Below are 13,319 nucleotides of genomic sequence, written 5' to 3'. Positions count from 1 at the left end.
GTTGATTTTGTCTTATACGAAATCTTTCACTACTTACGAACTCCACAGTTTCGACCCTGGAATCCACCTACACAATCACACCTATAATCGAACTCCAAATCTACACACATGCCTCCATTCATGCAAGGTCCGGTCAAACAGTCATCAACATCTAAAAATAACAATGGATTCAAAAAAGCATTTTAATATTTTCGTGACCTCTTTATGACACACTATAATGATTTTATTATGGTAACGTAGTCGCTGATATTTGTCCACTTCTTTACTCTATATAAATATAAATACCGTTCAAAGACCCTATCTGAGCCCGAATAACTGACTATCACTAACTAATATAGCTGACTAACTAATTAACTACATATTATAATAGTTGAAATGATCAAAAAGATTAATTCGTTTCGTGGGAATTCCTCTTTAAATTAATATGATATCAATGTCAGTTTCAAAAGTTTTAAACTATCATAACGTTTATTATGTCAAGGAATCCCTGCAGAGGTTACCACACAAATTTTGTATTAAATTTATAAGTGAAAGAATCATAATTATAATGAGGGTCATCAGTTACCTGCCACATACTGTAGTTGAAATCCTCTAAGTTCAATATTTCTATCTGTTGACCAGGAGAAATATATAGGCACTGCAGACTCGGAAAAGTCAACAGACTCTGGTGCCGGGAGAAGATTTTCTGCAGTAAGATTTCCTTCATATATCGTCGTTACCACATCATATGTAAAACCTCTACCATATTCCAGTGCATCTTTGAATTCTTCCGCTTCAAAATCAACGAAGTAGTAAATAATACGTTGAGCTGAAGGTACGTTTACAAAGTACATACAGTTGTCTCTCGCGACATAAGAACCGGGGTAATTAGGAGATGTGAGGACTCCAGTAGGTGAAGACCATGTGCCACCACAAAGGCCTGCAACAAAAAAGTGCAAATATGATTTTTAAAATCACGCTACATTTTAATAGAGAACATAGGTGCATCTGGTACAAGCTGCTCCGTGCGCACACTTTCTTTTTTGTGCATAACCTTGTGAGGTCCTATTGTTAGCTATTGCTAAACTTATGAAATGTATAGCCTATTCAAAATAAATAGGCCTAAGGTATGTTTAGATGATTATGGAGTCTATGGTAGGGAAGTATCGTCCGGCCGGGTCAGTGTAGCGTATCCTTCGTCATGTTCGTCTGCAATACAATTAGCCAGGGGCAGTGGCGGCGCTACGGGGGAAAGGGGTACTTTTGAGGCACCCCCCAAAAAAAACCACGTAAATTTCCACTTTGTGCGGCAATTTGGCGCAAATTTTGTCAATTTTGCCCCCCCTGAAATTCAACCTCCAACCCCCCTGGCGCTGCCAATGCCAAGGGGCGTAGCAAGCGGGTGGTGGACGAAGTCCAGGGGCCTAACCCCGTAACCCCTGATCCTAATTAGCATATCCTGATGATCTGAATGATCATGGGATCTTGTTTCCCTCAGCGGAAGCGGGAGTGACGGGGGCCGGGGAGGGGTCATGTATATTTTGGCAAAGGGAGATCCCCCATGATTGCCCAGAGCATCGGAAAAGCTTTTTAGCACGGAAAATACTATGTTTTGGGCCCAATAGGGTACAATTACAAAATGTTGCACACGCATAAATAGCAGAACACACCTTTAATATTCTGAAATTTAAATATTTCGCGCGCTTCACCGGTGAAAAAAAAAGGCCTAGTAAAACAGGAACAAAATATGCTCGTCCTTGACCCCCTCCTAAATTTTAATTCTTCCGGTGCCACTGGGGCCTACTCACATGGAAGTATAAGTGCATCATTTTGAGCAATATGGGTCGATATGCCCAGGTTTCGGCTGCTGATTCTTAGGTTTTGTATCCATACCAAGGTAGAGCTCAAAATTCGAATTTTAAACAACCATCAAAACCCTAGCGATTCAAGGGTTTTGGAGCCCGTGCCTTTGAATGTCATGGGCAGCAAGCCCATAGTTTAGCCTCCGAATCTTTGGTATAGCCCTAGCAAAACTCAAATCCGGACAGCTATTCTAGGGTTTGCAGCCCATCCTAAGAATGTGCAGCTATACCCAGGTGTAGCCAAAGATTCCCGATAGTTTAGCCTGGTAAAAGTCAAATTGGGTATCGATTCTACGGTTTTTGCGACAATTCTAAGGTCTAACATGTCTAAGGTCATAATGGGGCCAAAATTTAAACTTTGTCTTATCATGTTGTAATATACCTCAAAGTATCCCTCTCATTGCTAGGAATAAAAAGTCAATTGTCATATTGCACTAGGGTGCCCCAGCAAAAAAAACACAACACGTTTTTAAAGAAACCGTGTAAATGACTGTTTATTAAAGGGTATAAAATGTTTTAATAACATTCAAAACATTTTTGAAAACTTGCTGCAGAGCATTCGAAGATAACGTTTTTACGCGTTGACAACTATTTTGCAAAATTGTTTGCCAAAACATATTTTACAATAACATTATTTTGACATTGTTATTTTAATGTCTTTTCTTATGAAACGTTTTAAAACATGTTCATGACCTTATTTAACGCGACGTTAATGTCTGTTATTAAAACATTTTGACCAAAAGCAAACAAATTTGAGAAATACCACATCATTTGCAAACAGGGTAGTCAAATAGAGTCAAGTAGGTCAAATATCAAATATCTCACACAGAGTCAAATTTCAATCGTAACTTGCCTGAAATTACTCGTTTCGGCAAAAGAAATAGGAACATAAATTGTTTCAGAAATGTATAACCTCGTAATCGGATGATGTCATGAGTAAAAAGTTATACCTGGACATTTCATATTGCACTTCGGCTACATTAACTCTGAAAGGAGTCATGACATTACAAATTGCATCAAAATACGGTTTTATTTAGCTTGTCTAAATAGAACCAATTTACCCCAGCAGAGAATGGTTGAGCTCTTTGTTATGGTATTGTTGTATCCAACGGGCGTTCTCTGCTTTGTTTGTGCACTGTGACGTTGGCTGCCGAGCTCATTTGAAACGTCACTTGTTTGTCGAGATGAAATTAGCAGGGTACATGTACGTGTAGGACAGCTTAGGAAGGATTATTGGTTATTCCTACGAGCAGCTTGGTATTTACAAGGATATTAACTATCTGATCGTGCTGAATAAACTCAAAACCACGGTATGTTTCAATGTTACCGAAGTTAGTTAGCTAACTTTGTTATCTACAGAAGTTAAATGGTACTATACAGCCATCTAGAAATAAATTTATGACAAAATCAATAGACTGATCATTGGCCCAATTGGGTTAGAATATAATATGTAGTGCATTGTTACCACCAAAAAATCACTGGTACATGTATTAAACTAAAACCAGAAACTGGCGAAACTTATACCTATACATGCTTTACCGCCCCCCCTCATGGGGAGGGGATAGCAAGTTTCTTTTGCAAAGAAACTTGTTTGGCGGTTTATTGATCTTTATACTATTTCTTAATCATGTTAATGATACCAATTCTGATCATATGGCCTAATAATTAATATTAGGTTAACTTGATAAATATTATGTTATGTTAAATTAGCATTCAGTGGTAGTTTTACCGGAATGTGGTGGCTATCGGTATGATTTACCAGGTCATAATATATACAGTTAATTAGCTTTCAGTGGTATGTTTACCGGGAAGTAGTGGCTATGGTGTTTGCTCTCCGATTTATTCAAGCCCTAATATTATATTATATACTGTTAATTAGCTTTCAGTGGTATATTTACCGGGAAGTAGTGGCTATGGATAATGTTTGCTCTCCGATTTATTCAAGCCCTAATATTATATTATATACTGTTAATTAGCTTTCAGTGGTATATTTACCGGGAAGTAGTGGCTATGGATAATGTTTGCTCTCCGATTTATTCAAGCCCTAATATTATATTATATACTGTTAATTAGCTTTCAGTGGTATATTTACCGGGAAGTAGTGGCTATGGATAATGTTTGCTCTCCGATTTATTCAAGCCCTAATATTATATTATATACTGTTAATTAGCTTTCAGTGGTATATTTACCGGGAAGTAGTGGCTATGGATAATGTTTGCTCTCCGATTTATTCAAGCCCTAATATTATATTATATACTGTTAATTAGCTTTCAGTGGTATATTTACCGGGAAGTAGTGGCTATGGATAATGTTTGCTCTCCGATTTATTCAAGCCCTAATATTATCTTATATACTGTTAATTAGCTTTCAGTGGTATATTTACCGGGAAGTAGTGGCTATGGATAATGTTTGCTCTCCGATTTATTCAAGCCCTAATATTATATTATATACTGTTAATTAGCTTTCAGTGGTATATTTACCGGGAAGTAGTGGCTATGGATAATGTTTGCTCTCCGATTTATTCAAGCCCTAATATTATATTATATATTGTTAATTAGCTTTCAGTGGTAGGTTTACCGGGAGGTAGTGGCTATGAGAGTTTTTCTCAGGTCTAAAGATGTTTATCAAATTATGTGATGTAAATGATCAGTACTTCAAACTATTGCATTTATGTAGAAATATTGGTATACAGGGTGTCCCAGAAAAAATTACCGGGCTAATGAATATGGACGTAAGTCGAGAAATAGACATCATAATCCAAAAATCTAAACATCAGCGTGTAGCCCATCTTATTCTGCAGCTTATACGCTGATTTTGCTGGAATCAGTTGACTGATCTCGAAGAAAGGAGCGATAACATAACGCATGCGTCAATTCACTTCATTCCAAGTTTGACAGAAAGGTCATTCAACACATTGCGCACTAGTGGTAAACTCTCAATGGGCTTCATATTTTGTTCTGTGAAATCCTTCTTTTAAAACAATCTGTTTCTTGCAAAACATTTAATTAGGTTTTGTTCAACTTATAAACCTGCACGATATTGAAAATGAAAGCTTGCATGTAAGATGATGCTCGGTACTTGCAAATATAGTTTTTCTTTCATGTTGATATAAATGTTGCATAAATAATTATTGCATAAAGAATTCCAGCTGGCTTAACAAATTTCTCACACACATTAATATTTTTGGAATATGTCCAAGAAATTGTAATGCAAAGTTTAAATCTTTTAAAACGTCAACATAAATGTTGCATGGTATCAAAAAATCACACGTAATAAGCACTTGATCATTGTCATTCTTGGCTCAAAATGTTCTTTGGAAAGTTAAAATATAACATATTTGCACAACATAAAGAATTAAAGTTGGAAAGCTTCCAATTGCAGAAATCAAAATTTTCCTGGACAAACTGTTATTCATGTTCAGTGAAATCATGAATGACATAACACCGTCGGATTATAAAATAGATAACGTGGACTATATTTAAGGAGATACACAAACTTTAGGAAGCGGTGAGCGAGTATGAAAAAAGCGCCTGTTGATCAAACTTGGAATGAACTGCATAGATGCACGCATTATGTAATCGTTCATTTTTTCGCAACCAGTCAACCGACTCAAATAAAATTTTCGTATATGATGCACAACAAAATAGGCTATACGCTACATTTTAAATTTTTTGATTCTGATGTCTATTGCTCGACTTACGTTCACTTTTATTCGCTCGGTAATTTTTTCTGGGACACCCTGTATGTGTATTGAATAAATGATCCTCTCTGAGGGCAGACAAATATCGCACATTTTAGTCCACGTTTGGAAATTCTCTGTCTTGGGGTAATTGTGAATTAAGTATAATGTTTAAGATTTCTTATGTTTAGGGGAGTAATTTGAGACTAGTTTCGATGAAATCGGACCATCTTGTTTTTGAAATTTTTGAAATTTTTGAAATTTTTGACATAACCTATTCGACCTTATGAACGTTGGACATCGGACCATTGTTTTAAGAAGTATTAAGCACTTTCTAATGCGGTGATGGCATAACACATAAATACAATTCAATAGTAGTCAATGCTCAAACAAAAATACAGTTTGTTTTTTTTGTTTGTTTTTGTTTGTTTTTTGCTTTTTGTTTATTACTCTATTAGACTATCTGTCTACATACCTGCATCAGTTCGACCATCGCAAGTCATTCCTTCATATCCGGCGGGGCATAAACATACATATCCTGTGGCTGTTTCAATACAGGTCGCGCCATTCTCACAAGGGTTTGGATTACACGCATTATTTCCAGCTATATGAAAATGAATTTACATGAAATACATTTATCATTTTATAATCAATCATATCAGCAATAATTTAAAATCGGCAAATACAGACCTGACATTTAGTATGGAATATTTTTTGCAACATTCCAAGACTGGTCTGGAAGGGGCTGCATAAACCGCACGTGCTAAATATTAATTGGGGTGTGTCGGGGGATGGTATAGAATAATTGTTTGATGGAAAATGTACTTTCCATTAGTTTGCATTATGGCGATCATAATGTCGTGAATTAGCCTAAAATGGCGGTTTTATGGCAACTGAATTTGAGCTTTGTGGGGGACACAATTTCGGACTTTATGCACCATTTCTCTGTTATTAACAAATTTATAGGGGTTCGAGGTGATATTGATATTTCCTAAACTTCGTCAGCAATTGGCATTCATGACAGCTGAAATACACTTGCAATTTACCAATTTACATTCGACGAGCTTAAAATATGGCTCTAAAAAGTAGTACGTACTCATAAAGTTTGAATGGCCCCCCTGGGGTCAAATGTTATAAACTTACGGTACAAAACAACTGCGAGAATTCCTGGTTGTCCAATGAACTCACGCTGTTTCTTTGTGTACAGTAAGTTTTTTACTGTAAAAGTAAGTAAAATTTTCTGAGTGGGCACCACTTTTAAGAGCCATATTTTTAAAGCTCCTCGCACTTAAAACTGGTAAATTACAAGTGCATTTCAGTTCTGACGAACACTTATTGGTATTTCGGTTCAGAATATATCACCTCAAACCTCAATGAATTTGATAATATCAGAATAATGTTGCTCAAATTCAGAAATTTACCCCACAAACATCAAATTCAGTCTCTTTAATTTTAGGCTAATTCACTACATCATGAGCACCATAATGCAAATTAAAATTTAGCCCGTGCGGTTTTTGCAGACCCCTTCCAGACTAGTCTAGGAATTTTGCAAACAAATATTCCATACTAAATGTCTGTAATTACAAAGTTATGGCACTTTTACTTTACTACATGCATGTCTGAGAGTGCACAGCGGCCCTAATTATGATTATAATTTTGTTACATATTATTATTATTATTATTATTATTATTATTATTATTATTATTATTATTATTATTATTATTATTATTATTATTTAAATATTGTTGTTGTTATTGTTGTTGTTCTTATTAATACTGTTGTTGTTCTTGATTAATCTTATACGTATCACCCTCATCGTATTGTTTGGTACCTATCCCAGATCATATACTTACGTGTCGTACAGGCTGGTCCTCGAAGACCATTTGGACATTGACAAACAAATGAAGCTGCGGCGGTGGCGGCCCGGTTGCCACTAGCAGGTCTGGCAGGGACGGTAGGCACACAATTACCACCATTTTGACACGATTCCGCACATTCATTTCCTGAGAAAGTGATTAATAAGGTAAAAAATATATGGGCCCAGCAAACACAAAACGTTTTCGACATCATTCGCAAAAGGTTATAAAAGGTTGTCAGAAAACGTTTAAATGTCGGGTTATATAAAGGGTACATTAATGGTATAAAACGTTTTCATAACATTAAAAACATTTGTTGGTAATTTACTGTACAGCAAACACAGGTGTTTTACAGAAAACATTTAAATGTCGGGTTGTATAAAGGGTATAAAACGTTTTAATAACATTCCAAAAGCATTTTTGAAAACTTGGTACAAATCATTCTAAACAGAATGTTATTTTGGGGTTGAAAAAATATTTTGCAAAATATGTTTGCCAAATTGCCCAAAATATTTACAATAACGTTTTTAAAATGTTTTCACGACCTTTATATAACCCGACATTTAAATTTTATTAAAACGCTTATTAAAACGCTTTGTAAAAAACTGATGATGATTATTGCTCAATATTATTAGAACAGTTAAATATAAAATAGCAAAATACATTCGGGAAAAAAATACAATAATATACATGTCTAAAATGGGTATAAAATACAAATTGATACCAGTGCAGAGAATGGGACGAACAGTTGCGTATCACCTCTAAGACCATCTCACCTCGAGACCAAAAATAAGCCGTCCCCACCCTCCCCCGGTTCTAAGTAGACCTGCACAGTTACATGAAGAAAACTACGCACGTGCAAGTATTAGTGGCTTCGAAATTTGATTCAAATTTTGAGTTTAAAAAAAGAACCACATTAGTTCTAAAAATAGAAAAATAAACAGAAGACCTAGTACAAGGGGAAAGCTGATTCCACAAAGATGCGGTTGAATAAAAGATGACTTGAATGCCTCAGTCCTAAAAAAAGGAACCTTCAGAAGAAGAGGAGCAGAAGATGATCTCGTAGTGGGATGCACTTGTCCAGCCCCAGAGTTGCAAAATTTGACATGTTTGTTAATGTCCAGGTCATACGCAAAGGTAATACACTTAAAAAACAATGAAAAGTCAAGCTGCTCCCTACGTAATGTAAGAGGGAGCAAGTTCAATTTACACAAGCGCTCCCGATAGTCCAGATCAGGATTGTGCATAATGAATTTGGTAGCTCGCCTCTGGACACCTTCCAGTTACTCAACATTGTGTCTGGAAGTACCACTCCAGAGGCAGCTACCAAACTCAAGATCACATCTGATCAGGGCAAGATACAGGGCTTTGGTGACTTTCACAGGTGCATTAAAACCTACAGTGCGCCAACCATCGTACCATCAGCTTGATATGTCATGCCAGTATTAACGGTTCTGCTAAAGAAGGCTAAAGCTAAAACTAGACCAGGAGATTTCTGCAGACTGGCTTTCGAGAAGGAAGAGGGACTAGAGATCAGATTGTAAACATCAGGAATATAATTGAGAAGTGTAAAGATCCCGGACTAGCACTTTATAATTATGTGCTTCATTGACTACAGCAAGGCCTAAGACTGTATCAGCCATCCCCACTTGTGGAAGACAATGAGAAGGGTGGAATTCCTTGATCACATTATTGATCTCATTAGTCAAGTATATAAGGACCAGGAATCTGCAGTCAGGACAAGTAATGGAGATACTGAATGGTTCAAGATTGGAAGAGGGCTAAGACAGGGTTGCATATTGTCTCCAAAACTGTTTAACATTTATTCGGAAGACATCATGAGAGAAGCTTTGGACAGGTTTACTGGTGGAGTCAAACTTGGCGGTATGGTATGGTAACGATACCACCCTAATATGCAGCAGTAGAGCTGAACTGCTGGCCCTTTTGAAATGCATTCAGAATTGGAACTGGAGAGGACATTTTGATAGATGGCCAAAAGATTTAGGAGGTTAAACAGATTTAATACCTGGGTTCAATGATTGACAACAAAGGTGATAGCACATCTGAGATCAAAAGAAGATTAGCCATTTCAAGGACAACAACTCCGAGTATGTTAAAGATCTGGAAGAGTCGTGATTTATCAATCAACCTTAAGGTACGGTTATTCGTGCAACAGTCTTCTCAATTGCAACATACTGGTGCGAATCCTGGGCAATGACAAAGAATGACAGGAAGAAGATAGATGCATTTGAGATGTGGTGCTATAGATTATATTCAATTGCTCCCACGTACATATTTATAGGCAGCTGCATAGGCCATCAGCACTAGCAGTTAGAACTAGAACACTAAACACTCAGATACATTGGGCTTTGAAGGCCTAGACTAAGCCTTGACATGTGTTGTCTAATCATCTCTAGAATTAAATAGAATAAACCTACCTTTCTAGCTTCACACAATGCAAATTGCAAGCACATATCATGCATGTCTTGTGCAACTTCCAAAATAAGCTTATTGAAAAGTAAGCTTACTTACTTTGGCCTTGACTTCCTGCTCATGCATTCTACGTAACTCTAAAAACATGAACAATCTTGTAAAATTACAGCTCAAAGCACTGGCTGTCATCTTTTTTTCTACTTTAGTTTCTAAAAGAAATGAATTTTGAGTTAGAAATCCACTGGGAATTATGTCCCTGCTGCACTGTAGTGTAGTTCACTCAGCCACGCAAAGCCAAATCAGTTTTCAGTTTGGTTGTTGCCAGTGTTGCCAGATCTTGGTGAGTATGGTACCCAATTGGGTGTAGATTGTTGTCAGTACTGATATGGCAATATTAAATCTCACAGAGAGTATTGCACCCTGATTGCACCCAATTGGGCTGTAATGAATAAATACAGTCCAAGTGTTGAATCCAAGGAGTCCAAGTGTGTGAAAAATCGGACTCTTTAACTCTGTACAAAGTATAGGGACCAAGATTCTGAAAACATAATAATGAGTAATATCGGGACAATTCATTACTCACCTATCACGGAATGTTGCTGCTCACATAGCCTCCCAGTATAGAGGCCATTACATAGACAGAAGAATGTAAGGCCAAACTGGTTACTGAGACAAGTACCGCCATTTTGACATGGGTTGGGATTACAAGTTATATCTGAAAGAGAATGGTTAATAGTTAAATGGTAAATAGTTAATTAATTTAGGTGGGTTCAATCTACCAACATATATTTTTTATTGAACCAATTAAAGTTTTATTATTTTAGGTGTAAGGATGCAAAAAAAACCATTGGTTCCGCTAATGTAGCAAAAGAATACTCCAAACACACAATGCCATGTACGATCCTGGCTATTTTTCTTCTTTTTTTTAAAGGTATCAGTCGCCCACCTTTGCAAAGTATTTTGTGGGGCCTGAGAGCACATCAGACACATCAAATTGCTTATTGAATACGAGTAATGCCCTTTTTATATCAAATAGTTTTTTATTTTTATTTAATAATACAAAATAATATTATGCCAAATTATTAAAAATAGAAATTTTTCATATTTTTGATATTTAACAGTCCTCGAAGTTAACTTTGTAAATTTAATGATAAGTGTATGTAGCTGGGAGGAAAAGCCGTCCATCATATGAAACTGTTGACCTTTCGCATTAAATATATATATATTTATCCCCAAAACACCCAAATATTTTAGATCTTTTGCGGGGAAATGTATATCTATCTACACCTGAAAATTTGAGGTCGGTGGGGGATATATATATCTACAATACGAAAGGTCAAAATTGAGAGAGGTTTCTAGTTGGAGCCACATCCTCTTTTTAAAGTTTAAACACTTGTTATCATTAACATTATATTAACCACTTAAAGTCATAAATTAAAACAACAGATTAGAAGAACTAACCAAGTGTAATCCTACTATGTAGGGCATTAGTAGAAATTAGACCCTAAGGAACCTAAATGCAAAACCATCCCTGTTATATTTACACCTACTCAAGTTCGAGCTCATGTTACTCTCTGATCATTTTCTTGAGAAACAACGATTCTCAATATGAGGCTTAAAACTTACTGTCATATGCTCCCATACTCGTGCCATCTTGCCCTACAACATATGGACTGCTGAAGATGACAAGCAGGAGGCTGGTGCTGTATATCAGCCGCATTTTGGTATATGGTGATTCTGTTTATACAAATAAATGGAAAGTAGACAATGTATTAACAAATCGTAATCATTTACCCAAAAACGCGTATACGATATTAAAGTTCGATAATTCAAAAGATCGCTTATAATAATTATTGATACACCTGTAAAAGGACGGTGCATGTATATTCAAGTTACAGGTTGTATCAAAAGTCTATAACAATAACAAAAATGATAAAACAAATACTGAATTATTTATATGCGTGTGAGAATTAGATAGCAAAACAATGCAAAAAAATCCTCTGGATGAGAATCGAACCTAAGACCTCTTGATAAGTATAGCCCTTTTTTAAATTAAAGATTATCCATTATAATTATTTTGTTCAAAGTTGGTCGCTCAACCGTTATCTAGAGTAATGGAGAGGTGGCGAGCATATTATAAATACAAATTTTAATGAATAAAACAATTTAAAAAAAAGTAACGGTATCTGTGCAGCGAACTTAACGAAATAATATGAACAATCTAGAAACACTATGGAAAGGATTCTACATACATGTAGAACAATCAACAAAGTTCATTTACAGTTTAATTTTTATGCAAATGTTACATGCCTAGGGAAAATTATACAGGGTGTATCAAAATAAAGTAAACAGTTTGAAAAATGCCATTAGGTTAAAAAGTATGAGGTAATTGATCAAAGTGATTTAGTTGATAGTTGAATCAACATCTTGTCCTCTCACAACTATAAAATCACTGACGTGTGACCATTAATGAGCACATTGCCTTATTTTTTGAGCGGAGTAAAAATGCAGTTGCGCAAAGTCAATTGAAATCAAAGCAACATGTACAGTATTTGACGGTCTTAGTCTTTCACATGGTCACCATTCCTCTGTATGCTGATTTCAGTTCTCCTCAATATGGCATTCACACCCGGTATGTCCAGCGTGAGGCATGTCCAACTTGTGCTATCTCTGGAGTTTATCAAGGTCTGCAGGAGGACTTGAGGAAACTTTTGATTTCAGATAGTCTCAAAAGAGGAAATCCAGAGGTGTATTAGATTAGGAGATCTTGGTGGCCATTCCAATTGGTGCTCCAAAGCGATTGAACGATTGTCAAACAATTCTACAAGGGGGTTCTGTCAATTACTGTAAAGAAAGTGGCCAAACATGTGATGTCCGTGTTATTTTAATTGCCTTGACGCAACTGCATTTTTACTCGCCTCACAAAATCTGGATGTGACAATTGCTCATCAGCACGTGTCCAATATTATTAAATAGCGCATTGCTATTATAATGATTTATAGTAATATCTACAGATAGAGCTTGACTCCAATTCTATGTTCGGTAAAATGTGTAATTAAATAGCTGTCAAATGATCGACTTTCAATGGTGTACCATTTCGTTATGAAATAAATGTAACAGTTCTATCTATTGCGTGTAAACTTCAAGTCTGTGAGTGACTTTTTAGCATCTAGTGCTGAACTCGGGTGAAATCTAGTAATTCTAATTCTAGTGTTGTCAAATTCTGGTCCATCACCCCGTCTGCATGATAGAATTCTATTAAAAAACAGATAGATGCGCAGCAAACCACGATTAATCCGCATTTAAAAGAGACTAGCGGTCACCCGTCTTTTGCGGTCAGGGTCTTTCGCGGTTGGTAAATTTTGTACATTGTGTGTACATGTAAATGTTTTATTGAATGTGATTAATGGTATGAGAGGAGATGATCATTTAGAACTTAGAAGTATAATAATTAGTATCTTTTCCATATAAATCAATGGCTTGAAATTGCAATTAGATCATGTCTTGCC

At 36.1% G+C, this 13,319-nt stretch overlaps 1 protein-coding gene across 1 annotated transcript in view; it reads right to left on the bottom strand.

The window, feature by feature from the left end:
• Nucleotides 1–13,319, bottom strand: part of LOC140159488 (uncharacterized) — a 66,078-nt gene that overhangs the window by 45,866 nt on the left and 6,893 nt on the right. Inside the window, 6 exon segments of the mRNA XM_072182979.1 lie at nucleotides 38–151; nucleotides 566–919; nucleotides 5,996–6,124; nucleotides 7,375–7,524; nucleotides 10,394–10,525; nucleotides 11,437–11,547. Coding sequence (XP_072039080.1) covers nucleotides 38–151; nucleotides 566–919; nucleotides 5,996–6,124; nucleotides 7,375–7,524; nucleotides 10,394–10,525; nucleotides 11,437–11,530 — 973 coding nt within the window. The 5' untranslated portion in view covers nucleotides 11,531–11,547.

Source organism: Amphiura filiformis, chromosome 1 (assembly GCF_039555335.1).
Source record: "Amphiura filiformis chromosome 1, Afil_fr2py, whole genome shotgun sequence".
In the NCBI taxonomy this organism is placed as follows: domain Eukaryota; kingdom Metazoa; phylum Echinodermata; class Ophiuroidea; order Amphilepidida; family Amphiuridae; genus Amphiura; species Amphiura filiformis.
This window is presented reverse-complemented; position numbering and strand designations above follow the sequence as displayed.